The 24,612-nt window shown below is 28.5% G+C and overlaps 5 protein-coding genes across 5 annotated transcripts; 3 read left to right on the top strand and 2 right to left on the bottom strand.

The window, feature by feature from the left end:
- Window positions 1–4,356: 4,356 nt before the first annotated feature.
- OCT59_017945 (uncharacterized protein) lies at window positions 4,357–5,467 on the bottom strand (the record flags this gene model as incomplete). Its single annotated transcript, XM_066148441.1, has 8 exons — window positions 4,357–4,400; window positions 4,471–4,497; window positions 4,687–4,708; window positions 4,785–4,831; window positions 5,017–5,048; window positions 5,132–5,153; window positions 5,360–5,385; window positions 5,448–5,467. 8 exons carry the CDS (start codon window positions 5,465–5,467, stop codon window positions 4,357–4,359), a joined length of 240 nt encoding a protein of 79 aa, XP_066004373.1.
- A 4,921-nt stretch (window positions 5,468–10,388) lies between these two features.
- Window positions 10,389–10,742, top strand: OCT59_017944 (uncharacterized protein; the record flags this gene model as incomplete). Its single annotated transcript, XM_066148440.1, has 1 exon — window positions 10,389–10,742. The coding sequence occupies one exon, from the start codon at window positions 10,389–10,391 to the stop codon at window positions 10,740–10,742; it is 354 nt and encodes a 117-aa protein (XP_066004372.1).
- Window positions 10,743–10,848: 106 nt separating this feature from the next.
- On the top strand, window positions 10,849–11,316 carry OCT59_017943 (uncharacterized protein; the record flags this gene model as incomplete). The annotated part of the gene is made up of 1 exon (XM_025331489.2): window positions 10,849–11,316. The coding sequence occupies one exon, from the start codon at window positions 10,849–10,851 to the stop codon at window positions 11,314–11,316; it is 468 nt and encodes a 155-aa protein (XP_025186900.2).
- Window positions 11,317–12,048: 732 nt separating this feature from the next.
- Window positions 12,049–12,707, bottom strand: OCT59_017942 (uncharacterized protein). Its single transcript, XM_025313589.2, has one exon. It carries the CDS (start codon window positions 12,655–12,657, stop codon window positions 12,259–12,261), a length of 399 nt encoding a protein of 132 aa, XP_025186899.1. The 5' UTR covers window positions 12,658–12,707; the 3' UTR covers window positions 12,049–12,258.
- A 1,607-nt stretch (window positions 12,708–14,314) lies between these two features.
- OCT59_017941 (uncharacterized protein) lies at window positions 14,315–14,781 on the top strand (the record flags this gene model as incomplete). The annotated part of the gene is made up of 2 exons (XM_066148439.1): window positions 14,315–14,551; window positions 14,716–14,781. 2 exons carry the CDS (start codon window positions 14,315–14,317, stop codon window positions 14,779–14,781), a joined length of 303 nt encoding a protein of 100 aa, XP_066004371.1.
- Window positions 14,782–24,612: the final 9,831 nt, after the last annotated feature.

Below are 24,612 nucleotides of genomic sequence, written 5' to 3'. Positions count from 1 at the left end.
CTGCAACCACTTTTTCAAGAGCAGCACCAATAGATTTCCAATCGGTAAGCACGGTAGGAGGGGCAGGGTATGCAACATCCATGCCATCAACATAGTGATCAAGTTCGTCTGCATCAGGAATACGACGACGTTGATTGTTATTAGTAAGATTGTCGTGATTCTATGGTCGACGTTGAGAGCGAGAATGAGATTGTTGTCGATTATTAAGTCTGGAATTAGAACGACGGCGAGAGGCACTAATATAGCAATCTCCATCATTATTATTATCAGGGCGGGCAAAACGATTATTTCGTTTAGCAGGATGGGAAGGAGGTAAATGTTTATTATATAAAGCACGTAATTTATCATTAGATTGCCATGGGCGGGAAGGATGGCTAGGTCGAGAAGAAGAGCCACATTGATCGGGGTTACAATTAGGGCGACCACATCGGTGACAAAGAGAAATGACTTCATCCGGAGAATGCCAGGTAAGGCCAACTTTCTTGAGGGCGCATGAAATAGATTTAGCATTTTTCATAGCAGTTTCAGAGGCAAAGTGGCAATAGGCGTAAGGTTTGGGATTATAGGAATTCATAGAGAAGGGAACATTGATAGATTTAGCAGAAATTTCATCGGCAATTTCAGCAAGATCGACCGCTATAGTATCACGCGGAAGACCGGCAAGTAAAGCAACATAAGTGCGTCTTTCAGCGCGCTGGTCAGGTGAGAAAGTAGCAGGGCAGATGCGCAAGCAATGTCCACCACAAAGGACGCCCCAGGTAGAGTCAAGGTTCTGTAAAGCACCAGTAGATTCAAAGGTAATGAATGCAGTACAATAAAGTTTAGATAAACGGGTGTGGCAGCGGGTAATATTGCCGTAACGAGAAAAGGTATCACGCAAAAGTGCGTCAGTTATAAAAAAGGGGATATCGGTAACTACCAGGGTACGCGCATGTTCTTCTGCCTTAATAGCCTGGGGGTCATATGCATGGAAATGTAAGCCGAACAAAGAATCCATAGGGGAAGCTGTGGCTTTGTCAAGATCTTCCTTTTTTCGGAAATGAACAATGATTCTCTTTAAATCGTTGGATCCACTACACATGGCACGACTACCATAAGAGGAGAACAAGGAAAGTTGTCGATCAACCGCGTCACACATGTCATGATTCGAAGCAAAGTGATTCCAAAAGCTTTCGACGTCATTAGGAGCGGCCGAGGCGTAATAAAGTGTAGGTTGAGATTGTACTGCAGCTTGGGACGCATCCGGGGAGGCAGCATGTTCAGGGAAGGAAACTGCGGGAGTAATATCTAGGCTTTTGCCTTTATCGTTGTTATTAGCAGGTGCGTGTTGGGAAGCGTCAAGAGAGGAGATATCAGGTTAAGAAGGTATCTCAGCGGAAGTTGTCTCAACAGGGCCAGGAGGCGTGAGAGGTTTATCAACATCCATGACAGAGTCCTCAGCACTGACTCTGGTACGTTTATTAGTAGAGGTGGTCGAAGGTGGAGTGTTCGCAGGGCCAGACGTAGAGGAACCTTGACCAGAAACGTTGCCAGTTGGAGAGCTAGAGGCAGGACGTTTAGAAGTAGTATCATTGTTAGACTTGTTGTTTTTCTTTTTGTTATCTTTAGTCATTTTGTAGAGTGTCGTAGTTATCTAAAATAAAGAAAATATAAAGAAAAAGTAATAAAAAACTTCAAAAAAAATTTTTATTTTTTTTGTAAATATTGTCAAGTGAGCAGAACGGGAGAGAGTTAGTTTTATCCTTTTCCTTTACTAGTGTTTACGGCCAGACCACCCATTGCCTCTTATGAGACTAATCTCGGGTCTGTGTCCTATCATCTTCAATGGGCAACCATTATACCGAGTAAGTTTTATCCTTTTCCGATCACTGGCTGACGAGTTATTCAACAAAATGTTAAACATCGGCATTATAATATTTCTTGATTTACGTTTACTGCGCCATTTAACATGCTAGATTTCTCGGTACCTAGTGATTGTAAAAAGACGATTTATAGCTCGTTGGAATCGCCTCATCGAGACGAATCGAATGGTGGTAAGCTCATCTCTCTGTGATCAATATTGACGGAGTTATTACTTAAAAACCATTTAATATTTTTTAATTTCGGAAATTGATCTAGTGATTGGATTTCGATGTATCTTATACCATTAGATTCGTCTCATCAAGACGAATCGAATGGTAGTAAGATTGTCTTTCTAGGATCAATATTGGCAGAGTTAATACACAAAAACCATTAATATTTTTTTAATTTCGGAAATTGATCTAGTGATTGTATTTCGACGTATTTTATACCATTAGAACCGTCTCATCAAGACGAATCGAATGGCGGTAAGATCATCTCTCTACGATTAATATTGGCGAAGTTATGATACAATAAAGTTTTAAGTATAATTCTGGCTAAAATTATGTTAATTTTTGGCCGGAATTATGATATACAAATATAAGAAATTTTTTATATAGTCACATCTCTTTATAATCACCAAATATGGACTGTCCCAAATGTGTGACTATAAAGAGAGTTGACTGTACATGCAAAAAGAATTGAAATCGGGATACTTCACCCTGGCTAACTGCAGATATTCAAAGTTCTTTATTTTATAGGACAAATAGCATACTGACTAATTAATTACTTATTTAGTATTATCTTTTTCCTTTTACTAATTTGCTTTTAAGTTTATTAATTGTTTCTTTCGATACCCTTTTGGCTCTAATTTCTTCAAGTTGTCTTAATAATAGATAGAAATTCATTATTTTATTTATGTATTAGCAATTTCAAACAATAAAATTACATATTTATTAATTACATTAAATATTTAATTTAAAAAAAAGTTTTTTTTTGATAATTTAATAAAAACGTTTCGAAACGTTTTTTAATTAGTTAATTTAATATGAAAAAATGTTTTGCAACATTTTTTTTTTACAATTTAATAAAAAAACGTTGCGAAAATGTTTTTTATTAGATATTTAATTAAAAAAATGTTTTGCAACATTTTTTTTTTGACAATTTAATAAAAAACGTTGTGAAAACATTTTTTAAAAAAAGCTTAGTAAATCGGTTCAGTTTTCGGTAATTATTGACCAGTATTGGTATTGATGATTACCAAACTGATCGGCTTCAGTAATCATTAATACCAATACCGATCAATTCAGTTTGGTATCAGTTTTTGCAAAAACTGAACTGAACTGAACCGATCGGAGCCCTAATTATCCATTTTTACATCAAATTTTACATTATCAATAAAAATTTATGAATATAATAAGTAAATATAATTTATAAGAAAAAGGATTTATATAATTATGTTTATTTTGTATTATACAGTATCTGTGAGTGAAATTACAAGAAAAATTTTTAGATCATGTGACAATTTTACCGATCATTTCCTTGTTTTTAACTAAAACTTGAAGATATAAATTTATACATATTTTAATTATTATTATCCATAATTTTACAAATTTACTTAGAATAATCTTTGGCTTTTTATATATATTTTTCAAAATGATGAATTTTGCAAAAATGGCATTTAAACTCTCTTTGGTATTTTAAGTAAACTTGCTCAAAACTTAGAAGGCAAAAATACATATATTTTGCAAATTTTAAAGCTTTATTTGAAATATAAAAAAATATTTTTTTTATTGCTAAAATTAATCAACTATTATGGAAAATGATTAGTAAAATTTGTCATGTAATTGAAGAATTTTTCTGGGCACTATTGGAGTAGGATCTCAGATATTTTTTATAAAATTCATAACTCCAATTTGCTTTTTTTTATTTTCAGTTTTTTGTGATTATTTTAGCATTTAGTGGTCTGATTCATGCAGATTTTTTTTTATTTTATAAAGCTTGATAAAAACTACAAAACAAAAAAAAAGTTCATATAAATTGGACTACTGGATGCCAAAATAATTGTAAAAAACTAATTTTTTTTTTGAAATTTAAGGCTAATTTGCAAAAAGTTAACCTTTAGGTTCTTCATTAATTTTTGGCTACTTCTTTTTTATATCATCCCTTATCTAAACACTAGTCAGAATATTCCATTTCGTCCAAATTTCAAATTGGCGAATGTTGGACGAATGTTGGTCTAAATTCGGTCGATCATTACCAAAAAAATCGTCAAAATTATTATGGACGATTTGCCCACTTGTCAACAAATTGATCAGACAACAAATCAGTAAAATCAAATTGATGATTGTTAATAAACCTAATAATTTATTACTGATTTTTGTACATTTAACTGATTACTGATTTTAATTTTATAATAATTTATTAATTAAATTTTATTAATTCGTTTATTAAAAATTACATATTAAATTAATATCTATCTATCATCTATATACACCATCCACCGCCCACCATACATCATCCATCATTCTCACCTAACCTGATAAAAGTCCGTAGAAAACCTACAAAAAAAAGAGAAAAGGTTAGTAACCTATTTTTTAAATAAAAAAGTTGGTTTCAAAAGAAACTTACCTGATCTAATAAAATCTGAAGGGAAACCTACAAAAAAAAAGTAAAGAAACGGTTAGTTCGTTTCTTTAATAAAAAAAAATAAAGTTTTGAAAGATTCAAAACTTATCCGTCTATCCAATAAAGTCCAAAAAGAAAAATCTACAAAAAAAAAGAAGAAACAATTAGTTTAATGTTTCATCAATAAAAAAATAAAAGTTTTGAAAATTCAAAACTTACCCGCAAATTCAATAATGGAAACCTACAAATAAAAAAAAGAAACGGTTAGTTTGTTTCTTTAATAAAAAAAATAAAGTTTTGAAAAATTCAAAACTTACCTGCCCATCCAATACCCGCCCATCCAATAAAGTCCTAAGGGGAAAATCTACAAAAAAAGAAGAAACAATTAGTTTAACATTTCTTCAATAAAAAAATTAAAGTTTTGAAAATTCAAAACTTATCCGCTCATCCAATAAAGTCCCAAGGGAGAGAACCTACAAAAAAAAAAGAAACAATTAGTTTAACATTTCTTCAATAAAAAAATTAAAGTTTCGAAAATTCAAAACTTACCCGCCCATCCAATAAAGTCACAAGGGGGAAACCTACAAAAAAAAAGAAGAAACAATCAGTTTAACATTTCTTTAATAAAAAAAATTAAAGTTTTGATACATACTTCGAAACTTACCTGTCAATTCGATAATGAAAAACTACAAATAAAAAAAAAAATAAAGAAAACGGTTAGTCCGTTTCTTTAATAATAATAAAAAATAAAGTTTCAAAACACACTTCAAAATTTACCTGTCTATTCAATATTAGTCTGAAGAAGAATCTACAAAAAAAAAATTAAGAAACGGTTAGCAAACCAATTCTGTTATAAAAAAAAATTTCGAAAAGTTTCAAAATCGAAACTTACTCGATCTATCAGCCTGAAGTGGAAGCCTACAAAAAGTAGAAAGAAACGATTATTAGTAAATCATTTTTTTTAAAGTTTCGAAATTAACCTAACTTTGAAACTTACCATCGATCAACCCATGCCCTAAATCCTAATAACTATTATACTTTGAGGGCGAATAGAGGTAGACTGAAAGGAGGAGATGATAACGGAAATGATACACCAAAAGCAGGCAGTGATGCACCAAAAGGAGGAGGTGATCTTGAATCTACAAAAAAAAAGAACGAAAATGTTAGCAAACATTTCGTTAAATAAAATTTTTTAAAAACATCTAACTCTCCTACTGAAGTTCCCACGTGTCTAAAAGAGGTGATCTTAAACCTACAAAAAAAAAAGAATGAAAACGTTAGCAAACGTTTCGTTAAATAAAATTTTTTAAAAACATCTAACTCTTCTACCGAAGTTCTCACGTGTCTAAAAGAGGTGATCTTAAACCTACAAAAAAAAGAATGAAAACGTTAGCAAATGTTTCGTTAAATAAAATTTTATAAAAACATCTAACTCTTCTACCGAAGTTTTTATGCGTTTAAAAGAGGTGATCTTGAATCTACAAAAAAAAAGAATGAAAACATTAGCAAACGTTTCGTTAAATAAAATTTTTTAAAAAAATCTAACTCTCCTACCGAAATTTCCATGCGTCTAAAAGCCGAATAACTAAAAAAAAAAATTTGAAATTAGTTTATTAAGGCGAAAATAAGGAAAATAAAAAAAATTAAAAACTTACTGAAATACTGTATCCAAAGAGCTGGAGCGTCACCTAAAAAGAAGGAAGAGGGAATGGACGAAAGAAAGGGAAAAGAGAAAGACAAAAAAGTGAGAGGGAAAGGGAGACAAAAGAGTGAGTAGAAAGGGGAAAAATGAAAGAGTGATGAATAGGGTGAGTGGAAAAGTAAAATGAAAAAGTGAAAGTGTGAGAAAAAAAAAGTTTTTTTTATTTTTATTTTTAATATCCATGTGAACAAGATTACAGAAAGATAGACAAGAACAAAAGATAAAACAAAAGTCAAACGCTATCTAATACTACGCTATAATCAAACCGCCCTAAGATGGCACCACTCTGGTGTGAGAAAAAAAAAAGTTAATTTAAGTTAAATATAGTATTACCTATCATGTAATGCATGTGATACATAATTTTATAAAATATTGACTAAAAAGTTATTGGTCAATTTTTTTTCGATTTTTAAGTTTAGCCAAAATCTAGTCGAATTATGTAACACTTCGGACATAATTTTGCTGAAAGGTCTTGGTGACGAAAGAAATAATTTTGACCAGTGAAAATTTTACTAAAGAAAAAATTCCACTTTATATTAATATAATCCCACTACAACTTTTATACTAAATTATACCTAATTGATGAAAAAATAATAACAGTAATCCCAGAGGGGACCTTACTATTCGATAAAAAAAAAAAAGAAGCAGCTAATAGCTCTTCTTCAGAAATTTCCAGTTCAGACACTGTACATAATAATACTGCTAAAGTTCTTCAAAAAAGAACTAAAACAACTACAATTAATGACATTACATTGTTAATACAGCAGTGGTAAATATGAGTTTGGATTAAAGCTCTGAACGGTTCGGGCTAAACTGGAGAACCAATCCAAAACTGGCTCAAAATTTGGTTCAGTTCGATTCGGGTATTAGAACTGAAAAACTGGCAGTTTGGTTCAGTTTAATCCGATATTTTATAAAAATATGAAAAATTGAATAGCTATCGATCTAGTGATTATACAAAGTCGAGCCATATATCATTGGATTCATCTTGACGAGACGCGTCGAATAGTAAATAGATCACAAGTAAAATTACGCTAAACTGATTTTATCGAACAATTGGAATTAGCAAGCCATCTATCGGTACTAGAGGAATGATCTTACTTGCATTTAGCGCGTCTCGTTGAGATGAATCCAATGAATATAAATTCGTCTATATATGATTACTGGATGGTGAATAATATCAAGATTCGCATTTTTTTAAAATTTTTGAGCATTAAAAATTAAAAATTCTGATACATGAATTTATTCGTCATCCAATGGTTATGCAAAGATGAAATAGGACTCATTGGATTTGTCTCAACGAGATGAGTCAAATGGTGGTAAGATCATGTCTTTAGCATTGATAGATTACAAGTTAATTTACGCCAAATAATTTATAAAAAATTGGTATTAGCAAGCTATCTATCGATGCTAGAAATGTGATCTTATCACCATTCAACTCGTTTTATTGAGACGAATCCAATGAGTCCTATTTCATCTTTATACAACTATTGGATGATGAATAAATTCATGTATTGGAATTTTTAATTTTTAACATTCGAAATTTTTTAAAAAATGCGAATCTTGACATTATTTGCCATCCAGTGATCGTATATGGATGAATTTATATTCATTAGATTCATCTCAACGAGACACGTCAAATGGTGCTAAGATCATGTCTCTAGTACCGATAGATGGCTTTCTAATTCCAATTATTGATAAATCATTTAGCGTGAAGTAATCATGCGATCTATTGATGCTAAAGACATAATCTTACCACAATTAGACGCGTCTTATCAAAACAAATCCAATGATATATGGCTCGACTTTGTACGATCACTAAATTGATATCTATTCAATTTTTCACATTTTTATAAAAATCAGATTAAACTGAACCAAACTGCCAGTTTTTCAGTTCAGTTCTTACAGATTTTAGCTCTAATTCAAACCGTCTATAATCTGGACCAAACTGACCCATTCAGAGCTTTAGTTTAGATATTTTACTTTCTAATCCATAGTTTTTATTTCTACTAACCCTTTTTTTCCAGACAGTTACTGGTTAAATGATAAAATATTAGTAATATATTAGTTATCTGATAATCACTTGATAATTCACATATCATATTTTGATATCTTTAGATTAATAATTCTGATATAGCATCTATTAATGAAACAGATAGTTACATATAAGTTACATATCAGTTTATAAATATCATAAAAATATCACATAGATATTATATTTATATTGATATTAATATATCTCAATAATACTTGTATAATACTTGTAAGATCATTATATGTATTATATACTAATAAATCAATGATTTTATTTCAAAATTTGTATAAATTGTATTTATTATATTTATTGCAATATTCTATCTAATGTTCTATTTAATGTTCTATCTGTCATAAGACTCTGCTTACTTATAATAAAGGTCACTGTAGAAAATTAGCCCTTTACTAATAGTTTTTACCTTACTTTTTTCTTAAATTTTATTGGTTAATTATTTAAAAAGAAAAAAATCATAACGATTAGTAACATAAAATTTCCTTTTATAGTAGGATCTACAAAGAATTTTATATATGATTTTTACCTTAGGCCTGGGAGTGACCTATTTTATAAGTAAGTGGGATCCTATCTGTCATATAATCTAAAGTCTAAAGTTCAAAATTCGAAATCTATAAAAAGAAAAAGAAATGATTAGTATCAATTTAAAGAAATTGAAGTTTTGGAGTAAAGTTCTGAATGTATCAGGTTAAGTCAAGTTAATTGATAAACTGACCTGAAATTTTTTTTCAGATCAAATCAAGTCAGGTTATATTAGGTTATCTATTTAATCTGATCTAAACTGAAACCTGAAAATTTTCAGGATTTTTATTAAAATATCAAAAAAAAATGATACAAAACATTTTTTTTGAAAATATTGTAATTCACTTTTTATATATAAAATCAATATAAAATGTGAATCCCAATATTAAAATTCACTTTTTATTATATAAAATCAATATAAAAAAGTGAATCCTAATATCACAACTCACTTTTATTATATAAAATCAATATAAAAAGTGAATTATAATACCATCACTTATATTATATAAAATTATAGTTTTAGGTCAATAGGTCATTCAGATTATATTTATGTTACAACTTGAACTGATGCTGAATTGCAATTGTTAAACCTGACCTGATAAATTCAAGTTAATCTATCAGGTAAAGATATGTTCGCAATACATTGAAAATTCATCTTTGGAAGAAACGTGAAGCCAGTTTACACCTAGAATATATAGAAAGATAAAGAAAAGATTACTCTTATTGCTAAATTAGATGATAATATCAGGAAAATCAAACAGGAACAAAATGCTGTTAATATTTTGGCACAAAGCAATACATCTATACTGAAGTCTCCAATCGATTCAATACTTTTGCCTTTAGCGCTTTTAGCAGACCAAATTAATATATCACCCGTTGCAGACCAGTATGATACTACCGAATCTGTGAAATGCTTTAACAACAGATCATTGGAGGATGATAGAAAGACAGATACTTTCTTGAATGAGATGCATAAGAAAAAGGTTAGTAATAAGATTAGGCAGAGAAATCGGAAAAAGAAACTTAGCCAATTGCATGTATTTTTCCAGAACTCATCATCAACTACTTCTGAATCGCTTTATAGTAAAGAGAAACAGGTTAATTTATCAGAGATCAAGGTGGCAAAAATCCTCTATAATCAGAAAGTAGAACAAGATTTAATATATGAATTACTTGAATTTATTAGATGTCATAATTCTACATCCTTACTGAATTCTATATCTATTAAACATGTTTCATTTGACACGATCCCTCTAGGTAACTCCAGGTTCTGTACTTCATTTAGTTCATTTATTCAACAAGGCTGAAAAAACTGGTCAGAAAGAAAAATTATGATGGTATTACTATAGTGAGAAATACGAAAAAAAGGTTGTAATCCTTAGATCTGAAAATAATATTAGCAATCAAATAGCAAGAATGCAGATTTATGATGAAATAAAGCTGTATCTTTTCAGTAAAAAAAGAAAGTATTTGCGTAAGATGATACAAAAGGCTAAAAACATCTATATCTTGTTTAAAGGAATAGGAATAGATAAAATTGGAGTGGTTATATCTAGTACTGATGCAATCTCTAGACTAACTGATGCACAAATCCAGAATATAATAAATCTTTATACTAATAAACTAACCAAATCTCAAAAATTGATCAGCATGAACAATTGTTTACACACATGTGATCTGCCAACTGAATCTGAATCGAAAAAATCACTAGATGTCAGGATAAGCACTCAAAAACCAATCAGACTAATGAACAAGCCCAATTTAAGCCAGCTTATGATTCATTCCTATTTTCGCAACAAGATATTGGATCAATATCGTAATCTATATAGAGAATGTAGTAGTAAAAATTTTGATTATTATGGGATTACTGATGAGACATCATACAGGAACTATATCTGCCCATTATGCAAATTAGGTCATGATGATGAAGAAATAGAAGGTAGGTATAAAGCAGGATCTTACTTTATTAAATGTAAACAGCGTGAAATTGAGATAGTTGCGTAGTCTCATTGCTTTACAATAGTCTGGGAATTTTAATTTTTTTTTCAAATGAATAGATCTATATGAGAAAAAAGTGATTTAAATTGTTTGCAGTCATATAAAAAGGAAAATGACTGAGTCTGTTAAAATACTAACCGCCGATTATCTGGATTGGCATGCCAAATTAACTGGATTACCAAGTATTTTGACAGATAAGATTCGTTCCAAATTATACAAAAGATATAAAAAAGAAACTGGAAATGAGCCATGGCAATTGTCAGAAGCTGTGATAAGTATATCAGAAAAACTTCAAGCCTCTGATTTCAAGCCTATCACTTTCGAAGCCAGACCTGATCCAGAATTAATTATCAAATCCATCTTAAAGCACTTCCCATACTTGAAATTCCAAAATAGTTTTAGAGGGATTGATAATTATAATTTTGCATCACCTCAGCCGTGGAGCTCACCATACCCTATTTGTGATGGAAAACATGGGAATTATGGATTACATGGTGAATGGTATAAAAATGGAATGGAATATTGTCTTACTTGCTTCACTTCAAGCAATAAATTCAAATTCGCAATTGTATTATTGTAGCATAGACCGGTCATGTGAGCCGATCACCTGAAATGCGCAGTACGATATCTTTGCCGGCCTGCCTATTCACTCCATTTATAGTTGGTTAAAATTATCAGAGGTAATGTATTTTAGACTGTTTTTTGCAAAAAAAAAAAACATATTTGATAAAAATCATGATCGTCAAACACGTTACTACAGAGGAAAAAAAAATCACATGACTGTAATTTCAGCCGGGGCAGTAATTTGGCGCAGAATCGTACTTGAGTTAAATACGAGAGTGGATTGTTATAAAAATAAGTCGTAAGTGAAGTTTTCTTGCGTAACTTAATACTTTATATGGCCCGTATGGGTGGGTGTGATATACTGTAGATGTGCATATGAGTTGGATTATTTATTTCATGTAAAAAAAGTGCGAGGTTGAGAATCTCGTAATTAGCGATATAGATAGAAAAAAGTTAGATGTAGAAATTTATAAAAAGTCTGGGAGAGCAAGGAAATAACTTGATGCTGGGACTAGCATTAAATGGTTTAGGATCCGCATATTCCCTCACTCTTTGATAGCATCATATATTTCGTTTACTTCTCTAACACTTCGAAATTAAAATTATTAATAAAGTATCGGAAATTTATTTTACTACGAATAACGCAATTTAAAACACACCATCAGAAAATTAATTGTACTAGATGATGTAATCAGATTCGTAATAGTCAAAATGTTTCACGATTACTCTTTTTTTTTTAATGATTATGTCAAAATAAATACCGATGTTAATAAAAATCTCATACTTCGGACTTACAAAACGTGTAAGTTTGATGAAAGCTTATTCAAGTTTATTTATCAATAAAAATAATATAGAACACTAAATTGCTTCACGCACGCTATCAGAAATTTATCTCTAAACTACTTATCTTAAACGTAACATAAATATGCTTGTATTCTTATAATTATTTGCAACCAAATTATGTACTAATATCGTTGCTGTTCAGTGAATCACTCATACAATGGTTGTCAAAATTAGCGTTGCAAAAGCCCATACCAGTTTCATAACAATCAGCATTACCATTTTGAACATTGCATGTACACAGCCAATGCGGGCTCACACCTATATCACATTTGCTACCTAAACTTTTTACGCAATCGTTATCAGAATGGCAAGCATAAATGCAATTATTCACTGTTTTACCAGAACTAGAGCACACAGTTCCTTTTCCTAAGGCTTTTGCACATTTTGCATCTTCAATATTTTGTTTGGCAGGATCTGGAGAAGACGTACATTTTATCGCAAAAGTACCAATCGCAAGAAAAAATATACAAAAGAAAATTGTGAATTGCAAACGGTATGCTTTGCCAAGATTCATAATGTTGGTATCAATACTGTATTATCAGAGATTTTTCGAAAACTAATTACAAACAATCTCCTTATGGGAGCGTTTGAGAAATTTTCAATCTTTTTATAAATGAATTTCATATACTGTATTATCGAAAAATCACGCAATGTGTGATGATGAAAAAATCACGCAATAAAAATCAGGTCATGTCTAAATGGTATGATATATATATGTGACACCATGCATGAATATTTATTACCGTTATCATCTGAAGTGGTTGTGCTGAATGAGGTAAGAAAATAGCGCCTAATGGATCGTTGTCAATCCCGCCTAATTTGGCATTGCATATTAACATGCACAGTTCTTTGGACTAACAATACAACTTTTTTAAAAAAAACAATGAAACAAAGCAATTATTGAAATTATTATATTGTGGCATCTTTTTTGTTGCAATCTTGGGGATTCTTGATTCCTAAATACTACTACCACTATGACTTTAAAATTTTCTATGCAACAATTATCCAGCGAGCTTACAGGAATTACTGGCAAAACAAGTTTGGGAGATAGTAAGGAATGATGGTACTCCTGATGATATGAAGTGTTTAAGGAAAATTCCTATTCGTGAATATTGGGGTTTTGGATCAAATGATTTTGAGTTGATATCGCAAAGAGGAGTCCAGTTACGTTTAAGATTAATACATAGTTTACCTACAATGATAATGTGATTTACACTGTATGGGATGAACGTAGATGGGTAAATGGGTACAGCGCAGATAATGTTGCAAATTATAGTAGAGGTAGTGGTCGTGTTTATGACTGTGCGGACTGTTCTTCTTTGTATAACGGAGCCACCAGACCGACTATTATGACCCTGCGAAATTTCCCCCTCCGGGAACTAATATTGATGTGGAATTGATGACGTATGCGGGTTGTCTTTATTCCGGTTCTACGCATTGTCGGCAGGGTTGCAAATTATCTCAAACTTATGCATACAATCCAAAATAAACGGATTCTTTTTATCTTTTAATTTGACAAATAGTAACACTCATATTGTTATTTTTATGTATTATTATTATATTTTAATATAATTATTATTATCAATCTACAAATAGCAATACTAATATTGGTATTTTATTAAAAAAACGTTCTGCAAAAAACAAATTCTCAAAAATACACTGTATACAATATCTAATAATAAAGTATAATCATGCATATTAATATTATTTGCATCACCTTTACTTTTGTAAATTCAAATGTCTTCAAGCGTTCATCTGACCTTATATGGAGACAAGTCTCAATTCCTGAAAAGTATTATTGGTGACCGTTTTAGTAAACTTCATATTGGCTTTTCGGTTGAAAGCTATAATCTTTTAAATTATTTTTTTTGAATGAATTTCAATCCTCTTTCGATCTGGTAATTTGATGTGTGGATTAAGAAATTTAAATAATTAAATAACTTTCAAATAAATAGTAACTCATAATAACAGATGATGAAATCCTTTGAAAAGATTTCTACGTCTGTTTAAATCTCCACTTAATAGTTAATCTACTAAATCTAGTGTGTCATTATATTTGTGAGTTAATTTTCCGTATCCTAATACTATCCTAATAGTGCGAAGCATTACCTATAGTAAGGATTTGGAATACAAAACTCAAATGGTAGCCGATCAAAAACATTCATCTGACAATGCACCCAGCGAGCAGGAAATTATCAGATATACTGGAGAAATTAGCCAAGCTATTTGGACTAAATAAGCAAAGTATAGAAGTATATAGTATGCTTTCTGAAGATATTAGGGTTCTAGAGAAAAAAATGGAAGATTATCATTCAAAGCTTAAAAAGAGAGTTAATCAATCAGAAAAAAGTGTAGGTTGGTTAGGAGATGATGTAGAAGAACTGCACAACTTCTACAGTGACTTAATGGTATGCCCCTTTACAAAAGGTTACAGTACGATTTCCTGAACGCCTTTTTCCTGAATATATCTTTTCCTGAAGTCATTTGCCTGAATGCCAATTTTCCGAACTGAACATTTTCCTGAAATATACAATTTCCCAAATCCTTATTTCCCGAATCTCATTTCCTGAAGTCTAATTTCCCGAATCTTAAATCCCAATATCCTGAATCCCAATATCCCGAATTCAAATATCCTTAATTCTAATATTCAGAATTCTAATATTCCGAATGGACAATTTCTTGAATTATATAATAAACTGTATGTTTTTGTATGATTTATAAATAAACTATATGATAAATTTAAAAAATAAAGAACTATTGATAACTATAAGTTTTATTATTCAAATATGCAGTATTTAAAGCAGATATAACATTAACAATTGTAAAAATTTTTTAAAGTACTTGTTATAAATGAAATTTATTAGAGATTTATTAATATAATTCAACTTTTTGTAATATTAAACTAACTGTATGTTACTAATAAACATTTATTAGTTTATTTTTAAAAGTATACTAATACTAGTACTAATAAAATTGATAAAAGATTTTTTTTATAACAATAGATTGTGTTTAATGAAAATTTTATGAGAATTGTATTTTTAGCTAATAAATTTTTCTCTGACCCACTGAGTTTAAGTGCTTGATAATATTTTTCTAAACATCAAGTAAATATAATTAATTTGTATTTTAGGAGAAAAAGATTTGATACAGGTACAAATTTCAAACAGATACTTTAATTGAATAATAAAATCTGTTCGCTTTTGCATTATTTATTTAAGTATTTATTTTAATACAAAGTAAAATAAAAGTTGAGTTTATGAAATTAATAATTCTAATTTATGATGTAAAATTATACAAAATAATATTAAATTCAGTAAAATGTCAATTCAGAATATCAGGGTTCATGATATTGGAATTTGTAATAAAATAATTCAGGATAAAAGAATTCAGAAAATTGGATGTTTCATATAATTCCAGAAATTGAGATTTGGGAAATTGGCATTCGGTAAAATGGAGTTTCAGGAAATAATCGATTTCTGGAAATAGGCATTCAGAAAATTGGATTTGGGAAAAGGTATATTCAGGAAAATGGTATTTAGAAAATGGTCTGATAAGGTTTACAAAAATATAAGTGCCAGAATACTAAATACTTAATTAAAACTGATAATTCGAAACATGCAAAGCTAAATGTACAAGTAAGTAGGACCACCTACTATTAAGATAGGTTACTAGTGGAAATTTCACTTTCATATCACTAGTCAAAATAATGTCTTTCGTCAATAAAACCTTTCAGCAATCAAAAAATCAGTCACATGATTTGTCACACATTCAGCTAATAATAAAAATCGGAAAAAATTCAACTGGCCGATTTTTTGAACAATTTTAGCTTAAAAAAACCCATAAATCGGCTAATATTTAATCGATTTTTATTAATAATTTGCTGATTTTTATTCATTATTAAAATTGGCAAGTCATTATATTTGCCAATTTTTATTTATTATTTAATAAACGTATTTTTTTATTAGTAACTGTAGAAGAACAAATTACATATTATATTAGGAAAACAAAGCATCCTAAATCTCTCCATATCAAAATCTCCATATAATATTTTATGCATTCACTAAATTACTAATAACTTTATTTTCCCATAATTTTCTATCATTAATACCTATCCTATAAAAAAAATTCTGTAAAAACTCCAATAAATGATCATTTTTCTAGAGTTTATTCTGAAGAAACTCAGATAGCCAATTTAGCTGCTTTTGTAGTATTAGCAGTACCAGAAGGTTTAACAGAAATGCAGCAGATGCGGCTAATACAGCAGCAACTATTAGAGTAGCATTTATTCCTACTCATGATTTAGTAGATGGAGATAAAGCTTGGGAACAAGCTGGTGTTTAACTGACAGATAGAGCTGTTCTGGCTAATAATGATAATCAGTTTATAGTTTTTCCAGGTATTAAATCTAATTAAGTGCTTTATTGGCTTAAAATATAATTTCCAACTATTTTAGATGAAAAGAAATGTATACATTTTAACAGTTTTTATCAAGAAAATAAGCCAGTTGATGTGTTTTATAGAACTGTAAAAAGGGCTGGAAAATTACTAAATCTTACTGATAATCTTATTATCGACCAGTTCTTTAGAGATCTTTCAGCTAATAATATTTTTGAAGCAGAAAGGTTTTAAACAATCTTAATTCCAATAATTTGGTTAAATATCTGAGAAATTTAGAATGGAAAAGGGCTGAAATTAAAGATATTAGCCGTAATTCAAAAAAGTGTCGTAATACAAAATTTTTATATGCCGTAATTAATTAAGGCTATAAAAATCTTATAGCTGTAATTCAAAATTTTTTAAAAAATAATTAAGGCTAACATCTTTAGCTGAAATATATTTAGGGTTATAAGATAGAAATTGAAAACTTTGAGTAAATTACAATGATGTAACTCAACCTCCATTAGAAAAACAGGAATCTGTTGTATTAATATCAAAGTTATTTAGGATTACTCAAAAACAACTACAAGAGTTACTTAAGATTCAGGTAGAAAAACTTACCAAAAATTTTCAAGTACAATTACGAAGCACCAGTCTATAAACAACAGATTAAATCTATTCGATCAAAACCACAAAAACGTATTATTCAACAAGCAGATTATAAAGATTATAATAGATTATCTGATAATATCAGTGAAGATTCAGGTGCTATAAACTAAAACCCTCAAATTGATTTTGACATTATTGCCAAAGCAAATTAAGTAACTAAAATCATATATACAAATATTGCAAGTTTTGGTGAGAAGGTGAAATTGATAGAAAGAGATAGTAAAATCTATATTATTTATATTGGGTCAAAAAAAAGTAGAGTCAGGTAAGGGTGTAAATATCTCAAGATTTCTTAAGTCATCTCTGAATAAGATGGTTAAGGGTATTACGTATCATGTGAGATTTTATATTTATCGACATAGCAAATTTATATAGTAATAGTAACGCAAATTTCTGTACAATATAGATTTCTGTAATATTTAACATAAAAGGGTAAGATTTATATGGTTAGAAAGCCACGCTCCTGAACTGTATTTGCCAACTTTAAAAGATTTATTTTTTTTAAAAAAAAGTCTTTAAAATCTTCATATGAAGTTGCGAATAGGAATATATGTTTTTGTGAATAGGCAAACTTAAATTTTATTGGGTATTAGTATCATAATTAATTATTTATAATACATAATATATATAAGATGTAAACAAAAACAATTTGCCAAATGATATATATAAAAAAATCACGTGGTACGTAATACTTTTAAAATGACTCCTGTCAAGATCCTTGTAAAGATTGTTAAACCTATACCTGTTAATATTATTATTAAAAATGACTTTGTTGAACTTGTTAAGGTCTACAGATTTTAAAAAATTGCTCTGCGAGATTCTTTAAGAGGAGTTGAAGTTTGCTAAAATTACAGAGATTTCAAATAATAAATCTTATAATAAAATTTTTGAAGATTATTCATCTTTTCTATATCAAGTCAATATAGATGCCAAAGAAAATCTGATTAATGATAATTTTTCATGGATTAATTGGATTTTATTGTGGATAATGAACTACTGTATAACATATAATATCCTAGAAATGGCAACTAAATCTTTAATAAAGTTCATAAAAATAGTTCTAAACAAAATTGATAGTAATAATTTTAGAACCTTTTTGGATTTTCTTTATTTAGAAAAAAAAGTACTTGGACTAAAAGACCGATTTCAGAGATTTGTTCCATGTACATAATATCACAAACTCTATAATAAACATAATGTAAAATACTTTCATCAAAATGACAGTTTTTTGGTTATAAAATGTCATCATATCAAGTTTTAAAACTTATCCTGCCAAGGTACATACACTTACTCTAACATGACAAATTGATGCTTCAAAAGTTTGAGCCAAATCAATATATCCATTTGCTTGATTTCAATAACAATGTTTTGTCAACCTGAATTCGAAAAATCCTTCTGATATTGGACAAATCGATCAAATTTGAATAATATTTTATCTGATATTTTTGATGAATGAATATGGAAAGAATTCAAAAATACAAATAATGATGATTTGTTAAATTTTTTTCAGAATAAAATTGCTGATTTGCATTTTGGTCTTATGTTGAATATTGACTGATTTCAGCTATTTGATAAAACTAATCATAATACTTGCTAGAGCCATTTATGCTATATATGAAGTCAAAATTAAAGCCAAAATGATCAAAATCATCATAGTCATGTGATTTTTATAATTATAATTTAATATAAAATTTTAAACGTAAATAACTCCATCAATATTAATGCTACAGCCTACAGATATGAAATACATATTATTGGAAACCTCTTAATGAGCTGAATCCAATTACATAAAGATCATAAAAATTGAATTACTGGAATAACTGGATGCAGAATTCAAATTTTAAAATTATAAAAATTATAAGACTATTTAATACCAAATTTTAAACGTAAATAACTCTGTCAATATTGATGCTACAAATATAAATATATATCATTGGAATCCTTTTAGTAATGAGCTAAATCTAACCATGTAAAGATCATAAAAATTGAATTACTGAATGTAAAGTTCATTAACTTTGAATTTTAATATTATTGTTTACTATAAAATCATATAACTATGACATAATTTTGACTATTTCAACCTTTGGAATAGGGATTGAAATTGATTCTCAAAATGAGAATCGATTTAAGAATCGATTAATCGTGATTAATCGAATTTCAAAATTTGATTCTAAGATTCAATTTTCAATTTCGATTAAATCGATTCTAATCGATTCTATGCGTCATAAAAAAAATTAATCATCATTCGTAATTAAATTTAGGACGCAACAATTTTAATAGGCGAAAAATCTATTTTTTTTTTTACAGTAATTTTGCTTATTTTATATGGGCATTGCTAAATCTCACTGCTGGCTTAATTTCGGCCAGAATTATAATTTGGCTGGAGTTAATCATGTGACCTAATAAAAACTTTTCACAAATGGGTTCGAAAGATGCCTGTTTATAAGCAAATATTCTTGTGTAACTTCACTGCATAAATCATTAAATCACTTATTTCGTAATGGTTAAAAGTGGTCTAAATGACCCAAAAGTGGATCATTTAGACCACTTTTAACCATTAATTAAAAGTCAAACTTTTTTATTATATTACATGATTAACTCCAGCCAAATTATAATTCCAGCTGAAATTAAGCGGTGAAAAACACCTGCGGTGAGATTTAGCAACGCCTTATTTATTTATTTATTTTATGTATAAATTAAAGTAATTTACTGTGCAATAATTAAATGAAAATAATTAATTTATATAAAATAATAAAAAATAAATTAATTAATTAAAAACTATTTCAATAAAATATTATAAATGCTAAAAAAAAATCGAATTACTGCGATACAATAAAAGATTCGATTTTTTAATTCGATTTTCAATTAATTGATTTTGATTCGATTTTTGATTAATTCGATTTTGCTAGAATCGATTCTATTCTCTACTTTGGAAGAGTTCAAGTCAAAATCATTTTGACCATTTTGACTATTTTGAAAGTCAAAATTAACTAATTTCAGTTTTATGTATAATTTATGCATAACATACAATTTAAGTAAGAAAACTTGCTGCTTCTTAAACTATTACTAAATCTGAATAAAATGTGTTTACATAAAATTAATCATTATCTTGTACCAATCGTTAATGAACTGACATAACTCTGGAAAGGATTATTTTAAATCAAATATACAAACATCAATTAGAAAAAAAAATTTGTGCAGTGTTAATAATAGTATTATATAATATATTTATTAGGAGAAAGATTTGTGGTCACATTTCTGCATTAGTTTCTTATCATTGATATTAGAAAAAAGTAAATTACGAGAACTATTAGCATAATTTTGCCAGAATGGAAGATATAAAGGATTGGTTTATTGCCAGAGATTTAAATAAACATCTTCAAAACACATTTGGCTATTGATGATATAATTTGAACACATCAAGAAACAGATTCATTAAACAGACTGGAATAAGATGGTCAAAACTACTTCACTTATCTTATTTCAATCCAATTCATTTCACCATTATTGATTTAATATATTGTCTATTTTTAAGCATTGCAAAATGGATTGTAAAGTGAATTTAGGTTGATCAGGAAATCTTAATTTCAAGTATATTCAATAAAGTTTAAAGCAAATAAATTAATTTCAAGTTCCAGTTAATTTGGATCAAATTTCTGGCAAAATCAATTATTGTGAAAAAACTTTTCTAACTTTATAGCTGATCAGTAGTGAAATTTTTTTACAATTTATATCATAGTATCACTTTAAGAACATTTCTCAACTAAAAATAAAAAATTTCTGATTTATTTTATCAGAATTTATTCAATATTAGTAAGTCAGATTATAGAATTTAACATATTGCAAAAAGCTTATTTGACTTGTTAAAATAGTAAAGCTCATTGAGATACAATACAGCAGAAATAAAATTATACTAAATCCCTATCTTTTGCTTCATTTGTCTGAATGTTATTATAATTTCAGCCTATTGTATGCTGATATTTTTCATTTAAATGTATAAATGAAATATTCATTAGTCTTTATTACAGTCAACTCCCTTTATAGTCACTCTTGTTATAGTCACATTCTATTATATAATCACACCAGTTAGATGTTCAAACCATTTTATTATTAAAATCTATTCTATATAGTCACAATCTAGCTATCTATAGTCACTATCACACCTATTTTCAAAAATCTCATATTAAAAAATACTGTTTATAGTCACAGTTATGTAAAGAATAAAATAAATTGCTTAGTATTCAATGATCGTAGAAAGATGTAACACAGCTCATTGGAATCATCTCATTGAGACAAATTGAATGGTGGTAGTTGTTTCATCTTTCTATGATCACTGGCTGATGAGATATTTAGCAAAACGTCTAAAATCGGCATTTTAATATTTCTTGATTTACATTTACCGTGCCGCTAAACATTTTGCTTAATTTCTCAGTATCTAGTGATTGTAAAAATATGATTAATAGCTCTTTAGAATCGCCTAATCAAGACGAATCGAATGGTGGTAAGATCATCTTTCTAGGTGCGATAGATCGCGAGTTATACAAAAAAATGATAAATTATCAGATAAGTCACGATTTATTGCACCTAGAAAGATAATCATACCACCATTCAATTCGTCTCGATTAGAAGATTCTAAAGAGCTATTAATCATATTTTTACAATTACTAGATGCCGAGAAATTAAGCAAAATGTTTAGTGGCGCAGTAAATGTAAATCAAGAAATATTAAAATATTGATTTTAGACGTTTTGCTAAATATCTTATCAGCCAGTGATCGTAGAAAGATGAAACTACCACCATTCGATTCATCTTAATGAGACGATTCTAACAAGTTGTGTTGTATCTTTCTACGATTACTGGTTGCTGATTTAACAATATATACATATATTTTTTAATAAAGTATAATAAAATGTATTAAAAATTTAATTTTTATATATGTTTTGTATATAGTCACACTTTTTTATAATCACGGAAAATGGCTTGTCCCAAATGTGTGACTATAAAGAGAGTTGACTGTATTATTATTATTATTATTATTATTAGTTTTAAATTTTCTTTTAAATACAACCCTTAGGATTATTACTAAACAGTAACAGAAAAATTAAACCAAAACTAATGTATCAATTAATGAATAATAACTGAATCAAAAATATCATTACTTCTAGTACTCAGTATAGTTGTTTCCAAAATTCAATTGGTAAATCTGAAATCTGAAATTACGAAATCATAATTAATTATGTAATTACATAATTAATTACATGTTACGAAATTAATTACATATTCTGAAATTCTAAAATTTGCATAATAGTGCGAAATTGCGAATATCTCAGGATCTAGTGAATAGATTTCGATGATCTTACTACCATTCGATTCGTCTCATCAAGACGAATCTAATGATATGTGTTTCATTTCTATAGCACCAATATTGATGGAGTAAATTTACTATAAAATTTAATGAATTTTGGTGTCGAAGCATGATCTAGTGATTAGATTTAAATGAATTTATCACCATTCGATTCATCATGACTAGTGCTCTGAAATGAGTAGAGTTGACTCGCAAGTTGGTTGAGTCGAGTCGAGTCGAGTTGAAAATTACAATCAAATTGAATTGATTCAAGTCGAGTTGATAATTTAATAAAATCGAGTCGAGTCGAGTTAAGCTGAATTAAACATAATTCCGGCCAAATTTATGGAATTTCCTTTTTTGGAAATTATGTTACATAAAATCCAAGACAAAATTTTTTTGAAAATTACAAAAATGGAATTTTGTGGAATGGCTATCACCAAAAAAAGAAAATGATTGGCATAGCTAAATAAAATCACATGATTTAATTCGACTCGATTTGATTTGGTTTGACGGGCCAACTCGACGCGAATCGAGTCGAGTTTATATTTTTTTATAATTTTAACTCGACTCAACTCGACTCGATTTAACTCGAGTTGAATCAAGTTTACATATAACTCGACTCAACTCGACTCATTTAGAGCTCTAATCATGACGAGACGATTCTAATGGCGGTAAGATCATCTTTCTAGTATTGAAATTGGTAGAGCTATTACGCTATAAATATTTAAAAGTTATTGGTATCAGAGTGCGATCTAGTGATTGGATTTAAATAATCTTACTACCATTAGAATCATCTTATCAAGACGAATCAAATGGTAGTAAGATCATCCAAAATGGATCACTGGGTGCTGAGTTATTATTTGTTAAAGTTTATATATATAAATCGGCCAAAATTAAGGCTAATTTTGGCCAAATATTTTCATAATACGAAATTAATTACAGAGTCCAAAATTAATTATGGAATACGGAGTTTTTCTAATAAATTACTTAATAATTACAGAATTACGTAATTCCGTATTTCTGTAATACTAAAATAATTTTGGACACAAGTATAGTACTCAGACAGGATTTCAGATAATTATAGTTGAAATTATATCTGACTATGTTTTAAATTAATATTATAAAATAATATAGAAAAAAATGGTTCTTTTAAAGAAAAGAATTTTTTGATACCAAAATTATGCAAATTTACTGATTAAAATTAGAAATAATGTTGTGTAATAAAGCAATTTGGCAAAAAAATATACACTTTTTCACTATTGGTATACATAGGACTCTGGACATCTCTTATAGAATTTACAACTGACTTTTTGCCAAAAAAAAACCCCAATTTGCTTTTTTTTTATTTTCCATTTTTTGCGATTATCTCAGTATCCAGTGATCTAATTTATGCAGATTTTTTTTATTTTGTAGAGCTCGATGAGAGCTACAAAATAAAAAAAAGTTTATACAAATTGGACCACTGGATGCTGAGATAATTGCAAAAAAACTGATTTTTTTTTTGTAAAATTTAGGTAAATCTGAGAAAAGTTGCCACTGAGTTGTATATGTAATGTCTGGGGTTCTGTATACATAAAAATATTCAAAAAAATAAAAATTACATTATTAAATATACTTTTTTAAATTACAAAGTTATAAATAGTAGGAAGGTACCTATTTTATTAAAATTTTACATTTATATCTTTTAAAATAAATTCAAAATGGCAATAATAAATTTTTAAAAATTCTTAATATAAGGAATATGATCTTGATTATAATTGTCCAGGGTCCTACTCAAATAAAAGGTTTTAAATTACTCAAAAATCATCCTATTATTGAATTATTATCAGAAAATAATCAATTCACTTTAGATGAAATAGAAAGATTTTAGTTAAATTTAAAAATAATACTTTAGATAAAATAAAAAGATTTTAGTTAAATTTAAAAAATAACGCTTCAAATAAAATGAAAAGGTTTTAGCTAAATTCAAAAAATATTCAGAAATCTACTATGAAATGTATAATTTCTGAAAATTATCTAATGCTATAAAGCAAGATGTAATAACTATTTATATAAAAATGGATAAATTTGAAAGATG

This window comes from Rhizophagus irregularis, chromosome 27, assembly GCF_026210795.1.
Source record: "Rhizophagus irregularis chromosome 27, complete sequence".
NCBI classification, from domain to species: domain Eukaryota; kingdom Fungi; phylum Glomeromycota; class Glomeromycetes; order Glomerales; family Glomeraceae; genus Rhizophagus; species Rhizophagus irregularis.
This window is presented reverse-complemented; position numbering and strand designations above follow the sequence as displayed.

Excerpts from the sequence above, each read along its gene's own strand:
- OCT59_017942 (XM_025313589.2), bottom strand. The coding sequence starts at position 12,657 with ATGAATCTTGGCAAAGCATACCGTTTGCAATTCACAATTTTCTTTTGT.